General features: G+C 42.7%; 1 protein-coding gene across 1 annotated transcript; it reads right to left on the bottom strand.

Annotated features, from left to right (window-relative positions):
* Positions 1-5,965: 5,965 nt before the first annotated feature.
* On the bottom strand, positions 5,966-16,030 carry inhbaa (inhibin subunit beta Aa; the record flags this gene model as incomplete). The annotated part of the gene is made up of 2 exons (XM_083901816.1): positions 5,966-6,786; positions 15,475-16,030. 2 exons carry the CDS (start codon positions 16,028-16,030, stop codon positions 5,966-5,968), a joined length of 1,377 nt encoding a protein of 458 aa, XP_083757942.1.
* Positions 16,031-19,741: the final 3,711 nt, after the last annotated feature.

The following is a 19,741-nucleotide window of genomic DNA, read 5'->3' as shown; positions in this document are numbered from 1 at the left end:
TCGGGCCTTAACCACTTCTTCCCTGACCCTCTTTTTGGAGTCCCTGCTCGAAAATGACATGCCCAAACTAAATGGAGTAAACCTCTGCAGTTACATGCTCTCTGCGGATTATCTTGGTATCAAAATAAAGATTACACTTGTGAGATTCCACCAGAGGTGTAAGTTTCACTGTAGATGCCACTGTGTCAGAGTAAATGTACATGGAACACACAGCATAACTGAAGGATCTTTTTCTCTCGCATAAAAAAATATTGCATTTTTTTTAAAGCAAATATCACCTTTAAAATATGCAGTAGGTTCAGGTACGTCACCATATTAACAGCTTTATGTTGCAGTGTAAAAAGGCATTTGAAAATAGCTTATTTAAGGTTCTTATTAGTGCCTATAAAACAGACTCTGGGCTTAAAGTAATTTCAAGACTATATGGGGCTCTTCAAGAGATGAAGTTAACAAGCTCCACCTATATAAAACAAAAATGGGAGAGGGAATCAAACAGTGGTATCTCAGAAGAAGTCTGGAAGGAATATTGTGAATTTCAGTGGAGGATATCGAGCTCAGTGGTATGGAGAGTGTTCGGTTGGAAGAGTATGATTAGAGCATTTATTACACCAGCTCAGAAATCTCATCACTCAGGCAGTGCCAGCTGCTGGCTCCCAAGAAGCCAACCACTATCACTTGTTCTGGGCCTGTCCAAAGGTAAATGACTTTTGGCGTAAGATTTACTCAGAATTAGTGATTATTTTTGGAACAAAAATTAAATTAAAATGGGATGAACTACTTTTTGGCCTTTTACGTTCAACTCCTACAAATATTAAAACAAAACTTTTATTTGGTATCCTAAGTATTGCGGCCAGAAAAGCAATTACAAGGAAATGGCTCCAACCGAATGCTCCATCTATCGAGAGCTGGTATGATATCGTCTATGAAATCTATGTAATGGAAAGAATCACGTTTTCATTGAGGCTCCAGCAACATAAATTTGAGGAAGTATGGGGAAAGTGTATATTGCCCCGAAACGCCCTTCTTTTGTTTGGAAAAAAAAAAAGGAAAATAATTTTACCTCTTTATAACTGGTAGGTATTTTATTTATAATTCACAAACTCATGACACCCCATATTATTTTTATTTTTATTTAAAAAAAAAAAAAAAAAATTAAAAGATGGTTCAATGTATGTAAGCTCAATTTGAAAGGTGACTATTGTTTTTTGGTGAAGATGTGAATCCAAATAAAGAATGTAAAAAAAAATAAAATATGCAGTAGGAGCTTAAAAACACATGGAGGTCATGTAACAATATGTGGACATGAGCTGTGCAAAGTCTGATGCTGCTGAAATGAAGCAGAGTGAAATTACAGAGGTTTTATTTAAGAGATGTCTGGGCTTTTGGCACAGCTTGGCACCATCTGTGCCATTTGAGATTTCTAGGTACCAAATTATTAAAAACTAATTTAATTTTAATTATATGTCACTACAAGTCTAAAAAGAACTTGTTGTGAAAAAAAAAAAAAAGTATGATAACTCGTTCGATGTCGATGCTTCCTGTGCAGTGCGTAATAACAACTCTGTGAGTCTGCAGCGTCTTCAGTTACGCAGCGCCATGGCTCTGGCTTACCTTGGTCAATTAGGGTGATTGACAGCTCGTTTTAAACCTCTTAACCGGTAGAATCAGACCCCGGTCTCCAAATGCGTGTGAATCACTTCATTGGCGAGTCAAAAAGACATCAATTTATATGACGCATTTGTGCGGACATTTGCCTCTCTAATCAGAACGATCTAATGTCGCTCTGTAATGATCAATCAGACCGGGCAACCGTGAAGAAGAGGTTAACTAGAACTGTGCCTGTGCTTCCGATTCCTCACAATGTTCCTCACAGTTGAAACTGAGAGCTTAAATCTCTGAGATAGCTTTATGTATCCTTCCCCTAAACCATGATGTTGAACAATCATTGTTTTCAGGTCATTTGAGAGTTGTTTTGAGGCTCCCATGTTGCCACTGTTCAGAGAAGATGCAAAGAGGAGAAACACTTCCTTACCCTCCTCACCCTTTCTCATGATTGGATTCACCTGTGTATGGAGGTCAATAGTCACTGAGGTTACCAAAGCAATTTTAAGTTCCAGTAATTAGTGCTAAAGGTATTGAAATATAAGGGTGCCTATTATTATTATTATTAAATTTATGCACATGTCTAATTTTGTTTAAATGGAGAAACCCTTGTTGGCAAGTACAGAGGTCAGACGTAGGGCAGGGTGATATGGCCTCACATCAATATCACGATATATTGAGCAGCTCACCTGGATAATGATAAGATCGATGACGCTAGATGACCATAGCCTAATTTGCATAATTGACCATGTATATATGTGTGTGTGGGTGTTTTATGTCTGATATGCATCAAATTGATTTATTTTGTGTGAAACTGAGTGAAGAAACATTTACACAGCACTGACTGTAGAGACTGACTGCCTGAGCCTTTGATCAAGCATTCATGTTTTATCTCCCTCGTCGTGTTCACGTGGTATGTTATAGCACGTCGTATTGTGTGAAGGTATAAAAACCTGTGGAATCCAGGAAGCGTATCGTCATTAGCAACATATGCGGATCTCTGCGGCTCTGTTATTGTTATAAATTTGACTGTAGCAGCAGGTACAACAAGCTCCCACTGTGGGGTGGACATACAAGTACATTTAGGGCTCACCTATTAAAAAAATGTCGGGTTTAAATCGGGCTTGGGCAACACCCTTGTTTTGACCAGAGGGCCAACAGGATGAGGCAGGATCTATTATGAATTTGTTTTTGCCAAAAAACAACAAACAAACAAACTAAAGCATTGCATGGTTATAAATTGTGAGGTCCTGGAACAAGTTTAAAAATGTAGCTCCTCCCTCTTGTGACAAAGATCACAAACATGTCGTGCAGCTCTATCGGTCTGTTAAAGCTCAAACTGAAAAATAATTAGTTTTGTCTTCAGCAGCTTTAAAGTCTAACAGTGAACTTCCCACCTTCACTGACCTCTGTGACCTTACTGGCGTCATATCTGTGAGGGAAATCCTGTTTATTCACCCTGAACATTAGCAGATGAATGTAACTTGATTTTTCTGAATTTGAACAAACAGAGTTTTCTGTTTATATTCTGGAGCTTTTACTGGGGTTTATTCATGTGTCTGATTTATGGAACATTTTATTCTATAAACATGGTGTAAACAGGATTTATTACAGCGCTGACAGTTTTCAGATTTATGTGCACACAAAAAAACAGAACTCTCTGTAAAGTGGATTTATTTAATGATGTTAAATTGCACCAGTTTTAATTAATGACTCGAGGGTCTAAGGACAGAGGATGTTACCAACCCTGTGAAGCCCCGTGAGACAAACTGTGTTTTGTAATTGTGGGCTTTATAAATAAATTTGATTTGATTTGATTAGATTTATAAAAGGGATTTATTTTAACATAACATTTAAGACAAGCTGTGCCGATGCTGTGAGCGCCCCCTGCTGCTGAGAATCAGGTTCACTAAGACTCTGTGTCAGTCTTCGATATCTATGTCACATGTGCACGTCTTTATCTCACTGTTAGACAGACTTTTCCATCAGGAAACTGAAATTTTAAACCACTCACTCTCCCACACCAAAGTCCATAGAGAAAATCAGTGATTTTAGCCCGCGGAGACACAGGAGCTGGTCTACTGCTGCCTCGTGTGGTCACTTTGTGTCACTGAGGTGAATCTGAACAAAGAATTTGAAACACTGAAGTGACAAGGTAAGACTTATTGATGAAGGCAGCAGTGGATCAACAACTCCTATGTGCTGTGAGGTTAAAATCACTGATTTTCTCTATGGGGTTTGGTGTGGGAGAGTGAGTGGTTGTGGGAACGGACGGTTGTGTAGAGATTAAAACACCAGTGACACATTTTCTTTTGTGTACATCTTTTAAACTTTAATGGTGAAGCATAAAACAAACAAACAAAAATACTGTAAAATAAATTAGATTAGAAAAATGCCACAAGCACATTTGATTTGCTCAACAAAGCAATACAACAGACTGTATTCTTGATATTCCATATTTACAGAATAAAAAATAGGCTTTTTATTCTTTTGTCCACTTCATTCAGTGTCTTTTTTTCCATCTTCATAAAAAGAACAAAAATCTGGACAAATGCGACTTTAACTCCTCTTTATCTTGCGCTGACGATTTGTTTTCGTGTCAAGTTTTCGTGAGATGGACAAAGAGTTTTGTCCACAAAAAGTCCAGGGACACACGTGATCTCATCAAAACCTTGTCAGAATGTGATCTCCTGACGTGAACATGTACGACACAGAAACCTATGGAATCCCACAACGTTTGTTTTCTTTTTTAAAAACAAAACAAAACAGTGATCGTCTTCTTCAAAAATAGAGTAAAGCATTGTGGGAAATGTGGTTCTCAGAGTGCAGACAACATGAGATGTAAAAACTGCAACTCACAATTGGAAGAATTTAAGACAAAAGAACAACTAAAGCGTGAAATAAAAACATCTAGAGAATCATTAACTTTAACTTTAGTTAACTTTAGCTTTAGTGAGTTTTCTGTTCTTCTTTTTCCGTTTATCGTGTTTGTTTCTTTTTGTTTCTTTGGCAAAACTATGAAAAAACATCTTTCACTGCTCGTCACAACAACATTTAGTCATTAATCCATGGAATGTTCAGGGAAAATATTAATAAATATTAATAAAGTCTTAAATTAATCCAAAGTGCATCATTTTTCGTTTAGTTTTTATAATTACATTTTTATAATTTTGCACTATTTTGTTATTTGTATGAGAAACAAACACAATAATCTGCAGATGAATTCATCAGACACATAATCTAATGCTGATTAGTTAACTGTGGAATTAGGATTATATATGTCCTAGAATGTTTGAGAATCATTGACTAAATTAACTATCAGCGTGTTGGCTAATGCTAATGCTAACCACCAGTCATTTAAGTGTTATTGACTGCAGTTCTTCCAACGACCACTGGGTGTCAATGTAGTGAAGTAAACAAGTGTTTTTGTCTGAACAGTGTTTTAGCGTTGTAGCTTTCTAGAGTTTTTAGTGGAGTCTTTTTTATAAAAAAGAAAAAGAAAGGTGGTGAAAACTAAAAGTAAAAAATTGTGTAAATTTATTGACTTAAACTTAATAAATAAAAAGGGTAAATAAATAGAAAGTGAATTTACGGCAGTTAACTTTGACACAGAGCGACCTATGACCTCCGTCTGACATTCCCATGAACCGACTCATCGTTGGGTTCTGACCTGTAAACTGGACTCCGCCTTGGACAGGAAGCTCCACCCCCTCCCCACCTCTGCGGCTAATCTGAAAACGAGTGTCGCTATAGTGCAAAAAAAACTAAAAACAGACACAGATATTAACAATAACATTATTCATAATATACTTAATAATAACAACAACAACAATAATAATAATAATAATAATAATAATGATGATAACATCAACATGGTAACCATGGAAACGTAAAGAAGTGTTTGGTTCCAGCAGCCGGGCCAACTTGTTTCTTTCAAGTATCTCAACACACTCACACTCGCACACACGCGCAGACATGCGCGCACACACACACACACCAAGTTAAACTTAATACAAAAAGATTTTTCTTTTTTCTTCCTGTAACATTATTTCAAACGTAAACAGTCAAATAAAAACCATGGTAACGAAAAAAATGTGAAACAAGTTGCATAGTTTTCAGGCACGCGTCTCTCTGCACTCGGATTGGTCGAGTGGTGCTTGAACGTCTTGCCACATAAATAAGCCCCGCCCCTCTGTCTGTAACAAAAATATATTAGATATTCTTTTTTTTTTTTTTTTTTTTTTTTTTTTTTTTTTTTTCTTTTTCTGAAAGTGCTGTGGAGACTTTGAGTCCGGAGAAGAGAGGAGCGTCCACAGAACCACGGGTTCACCGGTCCTCTCAGGCCTGGTCCATGTTGCCGTGTTTACGAGCAGCCACACTCCTCCACGATCATGTTCTGAATGTCCTTCTTGATGATCTTCTGCTCATCGTTGTAGTAGAGCATTGACATGGCTCGTAGCCGTGTGGGGACGCAACACGACCGCAGGTTCTGGAACGGACCGTAGCCCCTCATGCGGTAGTGGCTGATGACGGTGGAGTGGAAGGACAGCGTGGACCCGGTGATGCTCGTCACGTGGGAGGGACACTCGCCCTCGCAGTAGTTGGCGTGGTAACCGGACGGCGCGATGATCCAGTCGTTCCAGCCGATGTCCTTGAAGTTGACATAGAACTGGCGTTTGCAGCAGACACGGACTTTCCCGTCGCACTCCAGCCCACGCTTCTTACGCCGGCGTGCGTCGCTGCTGTCCCCCTGCCGCACCACGACCATAAGGAAGGGCCGGTGTGATTGTTCGCGCTGGATGATGCGTTGTGATGCGTTGGCGCCGCCGGAGACCAGGATGAGCGTGGCGCCAGCGTCCGCACAAAGCGGACAGGAAACTCTCAGGCTCAGCGTGGAGCCATTGTCGCTTTCCAACAGCGCCTGCACTGCTGCCGACACCGGGAACGTGTGCCAGCCGCTGCGTCGTGTGTCCACCGCCTTCTCCGACAGGAGGATGTCGTCCTGCGGCAGAGACGAGCGTCCACTGGGTAGCCGGCTCTGCTGGAAGAGGCTGATGGTGACTTTGGCTCGGCTGCGATTGGTTTTGGCAAGACGAAGAAACATCCAGACATTGGCCTGCTCCACCAGAGACATGTCACTGCCGTCTTTAGAGAGGACAAAGTCCACCACACCCTGAGACTCACCTGAGGGACAGAGACACAGACAACATTAATGTCCAAATCATAACCGAGACATCTCAGAAAGACACAGAGCAGAGTGTCTGACGTCAGGTAACCATGGCAACAGCGTTCATGCCTGACAACCTGGAACCATGTCTCTCTGTGGACACGTGTCTCTTTACTGGAGTGAATTCAGAGTGTGTGTGTGTGAGAGCCAAGTCTGAGCCTCACACACACACACACACACATGGTGACCTCACACTCTGTCTCTGCTGCAGTGGTTCTGGTTCTGGTGGTTGGAGGTTTTGTAGTGGGCCGGTGTTTACAGTAGTTAATGATTCCCACCAGGACTTCACTGTGTCTCACACACAGAGGACACGGAGGACACAGGACAAAGTCTTCAGTGCTGAACATGAGGATCATGTTTGTTTGTCAAACTTGTTAGTTTAGTCCTCGGTGTTAAATATAAAAGTTTAAATAATAATTGACAAAACCAGATGTTTTTTTACCTTTTCCCATGACTGATCAATTACTTTTTAAAATCGTCAGATAATCAATAATAATTATTTATGATCATGTGAGAGCCTTTATCCCTCATTATGTCGTCTTCAATTAAGCAGGTAAAAGTTCTGAAGTTGATTCCAGGAGTGACATTTGCATTTGGAATCTGTTGCTGTTAACTTTTTATATGAGATCCAAGGAGCTGTCACTGTCAGTGAAGCAAGCCATCATTAGGCTGAAAAATCAAAACAAACCCAACAGAGAAACAGCACAAACATTAGGTGTGGCCAAATCAACTGTTTGGAACATTCTTAAAAAGATTGAATGGACAATGACACAAAGCATACTGCAAAAGCAACCAGGCAAATACTTTTTTTAGGCAAATAAGTGGAATGTTATGCAATGGCCAAGTCAATCACCTGAGCTGAATCCGAGTGAGCATGCATTTCACTTGCTGAAGACCAAACTGAAGGGAAAATGCCCCAAGAACAAGCAGGAACTGATGATTGTTAGTAGAGGCCTGACAGAGCATCACCAGGGATGAAACCCAGTGTCTGGTGATGTCTATGCCTTCCAGACTTCAGGCTGTAATTGACTGCAAAGGATTTGCAACCAAGTATTAAACAATGAAAGTTTGATTTATGATTCAACAGAGATAGGCACAGCATCCCCGCGATCCTTCGGTAGAGGATAAAGCGGTAGATAATGGATGGATGGATAGTTTGTCCCATTACTTTTGGTCCCCTAAAAAGTGGGAGGCACATATAGAAAATGTTGTTATTCCTACACCGTTCATCCGATTATGATGTAAATGCCATCAAATTAAAGCTGAAAGTCTGCAGTTAAAGCATAGCTTTGTTTCATTTTAAATACATTGTAGTGGTGTGTAGAGCCAAAAAGAAGAGAATTGTCGATGTCCCAAAATTTATAATTTTTTGACATCGGGTAACTAGTACAACTCGTCATATAACTAGTTAAGACGTCGCTTAACTAGTGTAAAACATCATATAACCAGTTTTAAAGTCAGTTAACAGTTTAACTCATAACTAGTTTAGACATTGGTTTACTAGTGTAACTCATATAACAAGTTTAAACGTCAGTTAACTAGTATAACTCAACATGCAGCAAAATTTACAGCGTTTGATTAATTTAATTTAATAATTCATTTCTCAAGTTTAAAGGTGAGCGAGAAGCACGAACTGTCCTAAATTTTAAATTTTACACACACACACACACACACACACACACACACACACACACACACACACACACACACACACACACACACACACACACACACACACACACACACACACACACACACACACACACACACACACACACAGAGAGAGACCTGTATTTTACATTTCCTACAGCCCTGCAGGCCCTGAACTAATCACAGCTTGAGGACCAATTACTGTCCACCACAGTTACATAACGTCTTTGCATCACCTTTTCCTCTCTCCCCCCCTCTCTCTGATGTCTCTCACCCGTGGGCGTCCGTACAGAGAATCAAAGTCACGATCTGTGAGTTTATGAATGTCCTCAGCGTTGATGCTCTTCACTGAAACCCTGTGAACGGGCGGTGTGTGTGCATGTGTGTGGGTGGTTAGTGAGTCCATTAACGCCGTTGTAAGTGATAGTTGGGAGGCGATTGTCTCACTTCATCATCATCACCACTTCAGAGGTTTAAATCTATTTTGAGTTTGAGTGAAATGTGTCAGTGTGACACTCGTCTGCTCGTCTTCTAAATTCTCTCCTCTCTGCTGCTGAAAATAACTCGGCACGTCCTGTCTGATTAAAAAACACAGCTGCGTTGTTAAAGAACTGTAAAAGAACTTCACAAGCTCATTATCTGTGAAAAGAAGATGGACCTCGTCAGGGACTCACTGCTTTATAAATAAAAGTCAACTCAAGTGACCTGAATATTCATGAGATTCATCCTCGGCTTCTAATGTCTCCTTCACAAATGGAATCAAATATCCTAGAGATGTTTTTAGAGCCAGTTCAGAAGTTCAGTTCAGGACCGCCTTTGAAAAATCAAATACCCAGCTCAAATCAATAACTCCCAGTTAAAACCATCTACTAAATAGTTCAGACCATGAGCGGCTACTATAAACATCAATCAGACGGCGCTTAACAAGTATAAATCATCATATGAGTTTAGACGTCTTGTTAACTAGTATAAATAATCACATAACTAGTTCGAAATGTGGTTAACTAGTATAAATAATCATATAACTAGTTCAGACGCCGGTCAACTAATATAAATCATCATATAACTAGTTTAGACACCAGTTAATTAGTATAAATCATCAGATAACAAGTTTAGATGTCAGTTAACTAGTATAAATCATAATCTTACCAGTTTAGATGTCAGTTAACTAGTATAAATCATAATATAACCAGTTTAGATGTCAGTTAACTAGTATTTATTAATAATCTAACCAGTTTAGATGTCAGTTAACTAGTATAAATCATAATATAACCAGTTTAGATGTCAGTTAACTAGTATAAATCATAATATAACCAGTTTAAATGTCAGTTAACTAGTATAAATCATAATATAACCAGTTTAGACATCATCCCTGGCTCCTCCTGAACATCTAATAATGGTATAGCAATAAGCCTCTGAAAGAAGAGTCCACCCTGTCTCTGTCTCTGAGTTTACATTAGGAGGGGTCAGTGGGTGGAGTCAATCCCCACCCCTACACCCACACACAGACTGAATTGTATTCATATTTACCTGCAGATTTAAAACTCAGTGTGAGACAAAAAAAAGCCTGAGGTTCAGTTTCTGCTCTGACTTCATATTAATGTGTGTACATCACCAATGTGTCTTATTTTGTCACTTCGGCTTTTAAAATCCTTCGTTTACCTCAGTGACACAAAGTGACCACATGAGGCAGCAGAAGACCAGCAGCTCCTGTGTCCACTCAAGCTAAAATCACTGATTTTCTCTATGGACTTTGGTGCGGGAGAGTGAGTGGTTTACAAACTTCAGTTTCCTGTTGGAAAAGTTTGTCTAACAGTGAGATAAAGACGTGAACAGATTCTTAAAGATATTGTAGAGAAGCGCTGCTGTGTGAACATGATGTGGGTGTGGCCTCTGTCAGGCCTGTAAGGCTGCGTGGGACAGTAATGTGCTGCAGATTCTGACAGTTAACGCCCTGTTAGGCCTTATGGGCAGCACATGTGAGTCAGCTGTGTTAGTAAACACATGCACACACACACGCACACACACACACACACACACACACAGAGCAGCGTGAGACAATGTGGAACGCCATCAAATGGACAGTAAACACAGGTGGAGAACAGGCATCAAAGTCTGACCACAGAAATGTCCTGAACGCCAAACTCACTCATCCTCAGAGGGAGGGAGGGAGAGATGCTGGGAGAGAGAGAGAGAGACACTGAGAGAGAAGTAGACTCTGAGCTTTGAAGTTGATGTGGTTTTGAGTTTGTATTTTGGGCGGATCAAAGAAAAGAGGACGATGTCATGTTCAGATGGTGGATTTAAGGTGGGGTAGGCGAGGATATACAAGTATATATAATTGATCCATAAATCTATGATCAGATGACTCGTGAGACTTTGACCACTCACAGAACAGGAGGGCACCTCCTGCTGGTTATTGTAAATGCTGTTGAAACATGCTTTTACAGTGGTATGATGATGGAACAGTAATGCCTCTCCTGTGGCTAATGCTAAGCTAACCACTCTCCTGTGACTTATGCAATGTTTAGTACTCTCCTGGGACTAATGATAAGCTAACCACTCTCTTTTGGATCATGTAAAGTTTGATACTCTCCTCGGGCAAATGCTAAGCTAACCACGTTTCTGTGGCTAATGCAAAGTTTTATGCTCTCCTGGGGCAAATGCTAAGCTAAAAACTCTCCTGTGGCTAATGCAATGTTTAGTACTCTCCTGGGGCTAATGTTAAGCTAACCGCTCCCCTGTGGCTGATGTGAAGTTTGATACTCTCTTGGGGTTTAATGCTAGGCTAACTAGTCTTGTGCCCCACCCTCTCTTTGTTTGTCTTCTCTGTTGTTTTGGAGGACGTAGCGTCACGCTCAGTTGAAATCTTTAAACATGTCTTGATTGTCCTGCGTCATGTCCGTTTGTCTCTGTGTGTAAACTCATCATGTCTCTGTGTCTAAACAAGCTTCTCTGTGACTAGCTCTTTCTTCATCCTCTACATTTTCCATAGCATGTGTTTATGTTTGGAGCCGGGTCTTTTATTGTGGCGAGCAGGTGGCGTTTCCTTGGACGGACACTAAAGTGGGAGGATGTGAATTGAAACGGGAGGAGTTTGGTTCTGGTGGGTTTGATGGTTGGTGGCGGTGTCGCGTGCTGTGGCCGTCGGTACCAAATAAAAGTGAACTGTGAAACGTGATGACAGCGACTTGAACGCGAGAAGCAGCTGCTCTCGTCCATCATGTTGTCCTCTGTTTTCTTTTAACGTCTTCTCTCTTCTCCGATGCTAATTTTCATGGCATGTTTTTCGTCTTCAAAGCCAGACTTTTCTCTCTCGGGACAATAAAGTTTTGAGCTAAATTGAAGCTGAAGTGCCAGCTCCTGACTCTGTTCCCACGCCAGTTTATTTATAATGAGAGCATGTAAGCAGTTCAACGGTCCTGCTGCTGCTACTGCTTCTGCACCGCTGACAAGTTAAAGCCACCACCTCAGTAAACACATGAGACCAGACCATTTCAAATCTTCACTGTAAACATGGCCGCCGGCAGGAAAAAACACAGTTTAGCCCTTTAACAAAACACTGGGCTAATAAGATGTCTGTCAGATTAAGTCTGTGACATCTCTGTCACATGTTCACATCTTTATCTCGCTGTTAGACAGACCTTTTCTTGTGTAAATTGGAAAATATTCCCATTTTAAGTCTTTTATAATTTCCTCACATTATGTTAATGTTACCTGCAAGCCAGCTGCCTTTGCTAAGCAAAGGCACAAGGAAGCACGCTCCCTCACAATGTGTGTATTTTCAAAGTAAGAGCACAGAATCCTGGAGCTTTTCTTATTATTTCTGAGGCTGATTAGTATTTCAAATTTCAACAACAGAAGGAAAACTGGATTTTTGTGTATCAATATTAAGCTAAGCAGTGAGTATTTGTGGCAGCAGGACACTGTGTGTGTGTGTGTCCCTGCATGCGTGTGTGCGTGTGGTGATAAAGGAACATGTCGCTCAGTGTAACAGTGACTCACTGATGTGTTTTTAATGGTTTTTGGAAACTGTGGAGGAATCACATGTATCTGTGTGTGTGTGTGTGTGTGTATGTGTATGTGCGCAGCCGGTGTGTTGTTTACTATGTAGTGATTCATCTCCTCAGACACAGAGCATCTTTGGCTGCTGATCACACATCAAAAACCATGTTGTGAAACAACGGAAAAAAACAACGGAGATCAGACACGACTCACGGTAACGTCGTGAAACGCGAGCATCGTGACACGCTAACGTGCTAAGGACGTGACACGCTAACGGCGTGACATGCTAACAGCGTGACACGCTAAAGGCCTGACACACTCTTACGTCGTGATATGCTCTTACCTTATGACACACTAACGTCGTGACACCCTAATGTCGTGATACACTAATGACGTGACACGCTAACATGGAAACCCCTAATTGTGGTTCCTTTTTATCGCTGACACTTTGCTCCGCCTCCGTCGTCTCTCTCAGCTGATGTGATTGGCTGCTTCGTCTCAGTTGTCGGAGGTCAGTGAACCGAACTCTCAAGCCCGGTAACGCGTCGCTGGTTTGAATCCCAGACGCGGCCGGCAACTGATCCAACAATGGCTTCTTATTCTGACCACTGGCTGAGTGAAGGAGGGGAGAGCGAGGTTAGGAGCAGTAGAGTGAGGCAGATCAAAGCAGGAATGTTGCTAATGATGTGTTCAATTAAGTTCAATTAGCCTAATTGTCCCAACTGTGTGTGTGTGTGTGTGTGTGTGTGTGTGTGTGTGTGTGTGTGTGTGTGTGTGTGTGTGTGTGTGTGTGTGTGTGTGTGTGTGTGTGTGTGTGTGTGTGTGTGTGTGTGTGTGTGTGTGTGTGTGTGTGTGTGTGTGAGTGCGCGCGCGCGCGCGTGCGTGCGTGCGGACAGAACAGCAGACAGATTGTGTCCGAGCTGCTAAATGCAGGTTGACACTTTGTCTCCGCCAACAATCCGTCCGCCCGTCCTCGTCCAAACTCGTCCTCTCTGTTGCCCAAAATAATTACCATGGTCCCTGAATGCATCACTTCCTGTGAACAAAGGCCACGACTGGCAGCGTGCGGAGAATTCTCACGACGGTTGCGAACAAAACAACAAATATTTGTTTAAAAAAGCACGACAATGTCATAAAGACATGAACCTAAGGAGGTGGTGTTTGTGTATGTGTTCATAATGTGTAGAATAATAAAGTATGTGAGTCGAATCTGTTCAGAGATCATCTGCCCTCTAGTGGTGGGAAAAAACATTGTAGTTTTAAATGTGTTTTTGTAAAAAAAAAAATAAAAGTTCACAGGAAATGTTAAATTATGACTATTATGTGTTATTGTAAGACATTTATTAACGATGCTTTTACACCAACTATAGAGTCTTACAAAAAGACACACTCTTGAAATTAAAGAAATAATTTTTTCACTTAAATACTAATTAAGTAATCGACCAGTGAATCTTAAAACAAGCCATGCAATGGTCACATTTAAAAGTAAAATAAATCAACATAAGTAAAAAAAGTGGTAGTGCCCCCTCATCTGCCTCATCTGGTGCAGACAAACGGCCCTTTTATTTCTGCGCACCGCCCCTGCGCTGTTCTCTTCTCCCTCTCCTGCGCCGTTCTTCGATCTGCGCTTCTGCGTCTCCAAGCGGTAATTTCATATCTAAAGCAGACTGGATAATTTCTCTACGTGTTTTATCCCCACATAAAAATGATGATCTTTATGACGAGGATGGAGTACAGTTTATGTTCAGAGACCGAGACCGAGTCCAATTCTAGTTTGTTATCTCAGAAAGTCCGGTTCATTTGTGGACTTGTGAATGAACAACCAAACTCTGATCCGCAACAAAGAAGTGAACTCTGGTCCGCCTAAAACATATAGGTCTGGGTTCGCTTCAAGCAAACCAGATGCAGGAAGCGGACTACATTGTGGCATTGTGGGTAAACATACACATGTGTAGAATGATAGCCGGGAGAAAGCGTATCTGTGTCGTATGTTCACATAAAACCATATTAAGTCTGTGACCTTGATGTCTTTAGTCAATCACAGGTCATGATTTTTGTGGTCACATGACATTAAATGGTGTTTATATGTAAACAAAGCTGACGAGATTGATTGTTAAGTCTTTCGCGTCGCACTGATCCTCTTTGTTAAACTCTCTGTCGCTCTCTATCTCTCTCTCCCTCCAGCTGCTGCTCCTGACTCTCACCTCCACACAACCACATCAACAAGCCCCGCCCACTTAGCCTGAGTGACAGGTCAGCTCGTCCTGCTTCAGTTGTTCTTCTGGTCATCTGATGTGAGTGTGGGGGTGTGTGTGTGTTTTAGGGTGTGTGTCTGTAAGAGAGAGAGAGTGCACGTGCCTGTTTTACTGTCTGTGTGTGTGAGAGAGTGTGTGTGTGTGTGTGTGCGTGTGTGTGTGAGGACATTTTGTATGGTCCTCACAGCTTTAAAGGGTTTTTTCAGGGTTAAGACCTGGTTTTAAGGTAAGGGATAAGGGAATGTATCATATCTATGAGGGTCCTCACTAAGATATATAAACAAATGCACACATACACACGCACACACACCGTCGCTGCCAATGACACGAGCAGTGTTTTGTTTTCAGCAGCTTCCTCTCTCTCTCTCTCTCTCTCTCATTCTGACTCGCTCTCTGCTGCTACCGTCTGTCAGAGATACGATCCTACACACACACACACACACACACACACACACACACACACACACAGAGGCACAAATCTGCTGTGACTTTAAGTAGATAATGAGGTATTCTTTACAAACAGCAGGGGGCGATTACTGAGGAGTGTGTGTCTGTGTGTGTCTGCGCGTGTGCGAGAGAGAGATAGGCTTTGCTCGGAGTGAGTTAGCAGGTGGATATTGATAATTACTGATGATTTTAACACACATTTTCACAGATTTTTTTTTCTACGTCTCAATGTCAGATGCTTCTCACACACATACATATACACAAACACATAAACACACACACACTCACCAGCCTCGGCAAAGGTGATAATCTCCGTCGTCTCCTGAGCGTCGCCATCGCCGTCTCCCGTCCGAGCTGCCGCCAGTGCTGCCGCCGCAGCTCCCCCCCCTCCTCCTCCTGCCCGGCCTCCTCGCCCGCGAGGCTCCTCCTCCCCCTCGATCTGCACGCTGCCGTCTTCTGCCACTCGCCCCACGTGGAGCTTGCGCAGGGCGTTGAGGAGCGCAGCGCGCGGCACAGGTCGGGTGATGTTGGGTCGAGCCCGCAGGTGCAGCATGTTGAGGATGTGTCTCTTCACCGCCTCCACCACGTCCTGCTGCGCCGCCTCCTCTTCGCGCTCCTCCGCCGCCGTCACGCCTCCCTCGTTCCTCCTCATCCTGGCCAGAGCGCAGGATGGACAGTGGGATGAGGATGTGTCGTCCGGCGGCAGCTGCTGGTGGTGAGCATTTGCGGGCAGAGACGGCGGAGATTTGGACAGGGTGTCCGGGGACGAGCTGCAACCGTGCAGCAGAACCAGAACCATGACCAGCACCGGGACCGGGACAGTCCAGCTGAGCAGAGGAGACATGGCGACGCTGATCTGAGCTGCTGATGAAGACAAAGTGAGGAAAGAAAAAGTCCTGGACCAAAGAAGTGGAAGTGTCCTTTTTGTTTTAAAGTCCACGACCCTCTTCCTCCTCTGCTCTCTCTCTCTCTCTCTCTCTGTGTCTTTGTCTCTCGCTCTCTGAAGTTTGGAAGTTCAGCTCTCAGTCCACCTGCGAAACGGAGGGAAAAAAAAGCTGCGAGAGAAGACGAGGAGGACGAAGAGAAAATGAGTAATCCTTATCGTTTAAGTCAGGGACAGATGGCTGAGGACTGTGGAGGCGTCGCCAGAAAACCAGCAAAAAAACAAGAAGAAGAAGAGGAGAAAAAGTCTGAATGTGATGAATGAACGGAGGAAAAACTCTGAGTGAGCGCTGCAGTGTGTGTGTGTGTTTGACTAAGTTATCCCAGACGCAGGGAGTTCCTCTCGCTCTCTCTTTCCTTCACCTCTCTCGTGCTCTCTCTCTCTCTCTGTGGTGAATGCTCCCTTGCTCACCAGTTGAATGGTTTTAGCGGAGTGGGCTGGACTCTCTTTTCTTTCCCTCCCTCCCTCTCTCTCTCTCTCACCCTGGCAGCCTCCTACCATAATTATACCTCCCTCCATCTCTCTCTCTCTAGTCTCCTCCCATACCTCTCTCTCTCTCTCTCTCTCTCTCTCTCTCTCTCTCTCCCTCTCTCTCTCTCTCAGTAAAGCTGGGATTCTCCCTCCTCCTCTTCGGTGAATAACGGGGGATGACTTTGTCTCGTCTCTGACTCTGCCGTGTCTGTGTGTGTGTGTGTGTGTGTCAGTTGTAGCGTCTGTAAGCCTCCGTGTGTTTAGTCTGCTGTCATCATAACATAATAACTTTGTGACCACACAGTTTGGCCTCGTCACGTTGGCGGGTGGCGGCGGTGATGATGGTGAAGCAGGAGGAGGCGTTTGCATGTTTCACGTGTTTCACATGTTTCCAGGAAACTGTGAAGAGTTTATAGACAAATATTAGTTTCTCCATTGATCAATGACTTGTTGGGTCCAGGAAATGTTTATCAGAACCTGGAAATGGCCTAAGAGGAGCTGAAGATATGCACGAGCAGAGCGCATGAGAACCTTCACAATAATCCACAGTAAACCATGAAACACCAGCTGATTCTTGAAACCTTCTCAGAAGGAGAACATCTTCAGAAGACGCAAAGGACCAGATTTGAAACTAGAAATGATGATGTTCTCAAATGTCTCGTTGGTGTCAGGGTTTCCCCTTAGAGAACCTGCTAAGCCTGGTGGTAGGACCTCTCGGGCAGCCCACAGCGTTTTTGTAAAAAAAAAATTAAAAGTTCACAGGAAATGTTAAATTATGACTATTATGTGTTATTGTAAGACATTTATTAACGATGCTTTTACACCAACTATAGGTCTTACAAAAAGACACACTCTTGAAATTAAAGAAATAATTTTTTCACATAAATACTAATTAAGTAATCGACCAGTGAATCTTAAAACAAGCCATGCAATGGTCACATTTAAAAGTAAAATAAATCAACATAAATAAAAAAGTGGTAGTGCCCCCTCATCTGCCTCATCTGGTGCAGACAAACGGCCCTTTTATTTCTGCGCACCGCCCCTGCGCTGTTCTCTTCTCCCTCTCCTGCGCCGTTCTTCGATCTGCGCTTCTGCGTCTCCAAGCGGTAATTTCATATCTAAAGCAGACTGGATAATTTCTCTACGTGTTTTATCCCCACATAAAAATGATGATCTTTATGACGAGGATGGAGTACAGTTGCGATGAAGTGCAGATGATCTGAGTTTGTGGTTTCTCTGTGGATTTTTGTAAGTTTATCACTCTTTAGTCATTAAAAGCAGTTTCTGTGATTGTTTCAGCTTCTTAAATGTGGATATGTTCTGGTTTCTTTGCTCCATAAAACAAAGAAATCATTCAAACTGTATAATTTGAGAACATCTTCATTTCCAGGTGTAAAGCTTCTCACTCACATCCTGGTCTTTCTCTCTTTAGCTTGGGAAAAGTTCTCCCTAGATTTGTTCAGTGGTTTTCTGTGGATTCTCCAGGAGGATTGTGATGGTTTCTTTTGAAGGCTCTCACTCTTCCTAGATGTTTGTATCTTCAGCTCCAGAATCCCTCTGGAAAAGTTCTCTATCTTAAAAGATTCACATTAGACACGACACATACATGTCATACAGAACATCCAGAACCAGAACTTTATTAACCTGAGCTCTACATGGTTCTGATGATTCGAACAAAGTTCTGCTGGTTCATCGTGGTCAGGAGTCTGGAGATGGACCAGCGTTTCCAGTGCTGGTTCTGGTCTTTTCCTGTGATCAAAGGCTGTTATTTCTCAAAGTTCTTCACAAGTTCTCAGCTGGTGTTCAGTGATATTGTCTGTGGATTGTGAAGGTTCTCACTCATTGTGGTCTTTGGTATCTGCAGCCTCTCAGAATGAGTCGTGAAATATCTTCTTCAGCAGCGCCAGTTGCTCATGTTCACACTTGAAGATTCATGGTGAAAGTTCTGGTTCAGGCCTGAAGACGAGTTGAGTTTGGACGTGACATTAGCGTCAATGAAAGGATGAGCTCAACGCTTTCACAGTTAAGCTAACGTGCTAGCTTCATCTGCGACTCGGAGAGTGTTTTTATATAACTGTGGAACTTTATCTGAAGATGGAATAAATCTACTTTACACCACTATCTCTCAGCTGCGTTCACACCTGTGACACAGAACGTACTGGAACTTTAATTCACCTCAGCGGCACAAAGTTCTGACAAAGTTCTGATGGTTTGTCATGGTCAGGAGTCCGTAGGTGGTTCCAGGGTTTCGTCGGTTCTGTGTCACTCGTTCCAGTCTCTCTGTGTGTGTGTGTGTGTGTGTGTGTGTGTGTGTTGTGATATGAGCAGAGTCACGTCTGAGTGAGGAGGAAGCAGAGAAGACGCAGAGTTACGCACAGATCAGACGTCTGGGATTCTCCCTCTGCCCTGATGACATCATCAGTGTGTGTGTGTGTCTGTGTGTGTGTGTGTGAGCTCAGTGTTGCCTTATAAAGGCGTTGCTGCGTGTTTGTGGAAATGAGCGAGTCTGCACCGGTCGCTTCTTTAAATAACTCCAACATGTGAGTCATGAACGAGTCGAAACAACCACACCAGCAACAGGAGCACGGGTCCAAAACCAGACCAGAACACAGTTAACATCAGAGCAGTCAGGACTAGAAGGTATTCGGACGTGTGTGAAGAGTTTTCACAAATGTCAGGTTCAAGTTCTCACACCTGTGGTTCCTGGAAATTCAGAACACCAGAAAATCAGAAGACCAGAACATCTGAACAATAGAACATCAGCAGACCAGAACCTCAGAACACCAGAAACCAGAACATCTGTGACACACACACACACACACACACACACACACACACACACACACACACACACACACACACACACACACACACACACACACACACACACACACACACACACACACACAGACACAGACACAGACACACACACACAGAGCTTCTGTTTATTTGTGTGGGGGTCATCAGGGTGAGTAAATCAAACACATCTCCTGTTGTTTACCTGCACACACTCTGCTCAGGTGTGTGTTTGTTTTCCTGCTGATGTTTGAAGATGAGGTCAGAGACTGATTGAACTGCTCCATCTAGTGGACAAGAGTGGAAACACCTGTGTGACCTCAGGATACCTTCTCTTCTCCTTCA

Source organism: Microchirus variegatus, assembly GCF_963457635.1.
Source record: "Microchirus variegatus genome assembly, chromosome: 15".
Classification (NCBI taxonomy): domain Eukaryota; kingdom Metazoa; phylum Chordata; class Actinopteri; order Pleuronectiformes; family Soleidae; genus Microchirus; species Microchirus variegatus.
Note: the sequence above shows the minus strand (reverse complement) of the source record. Positions and strands in the feature narration are given on the sequence as shown.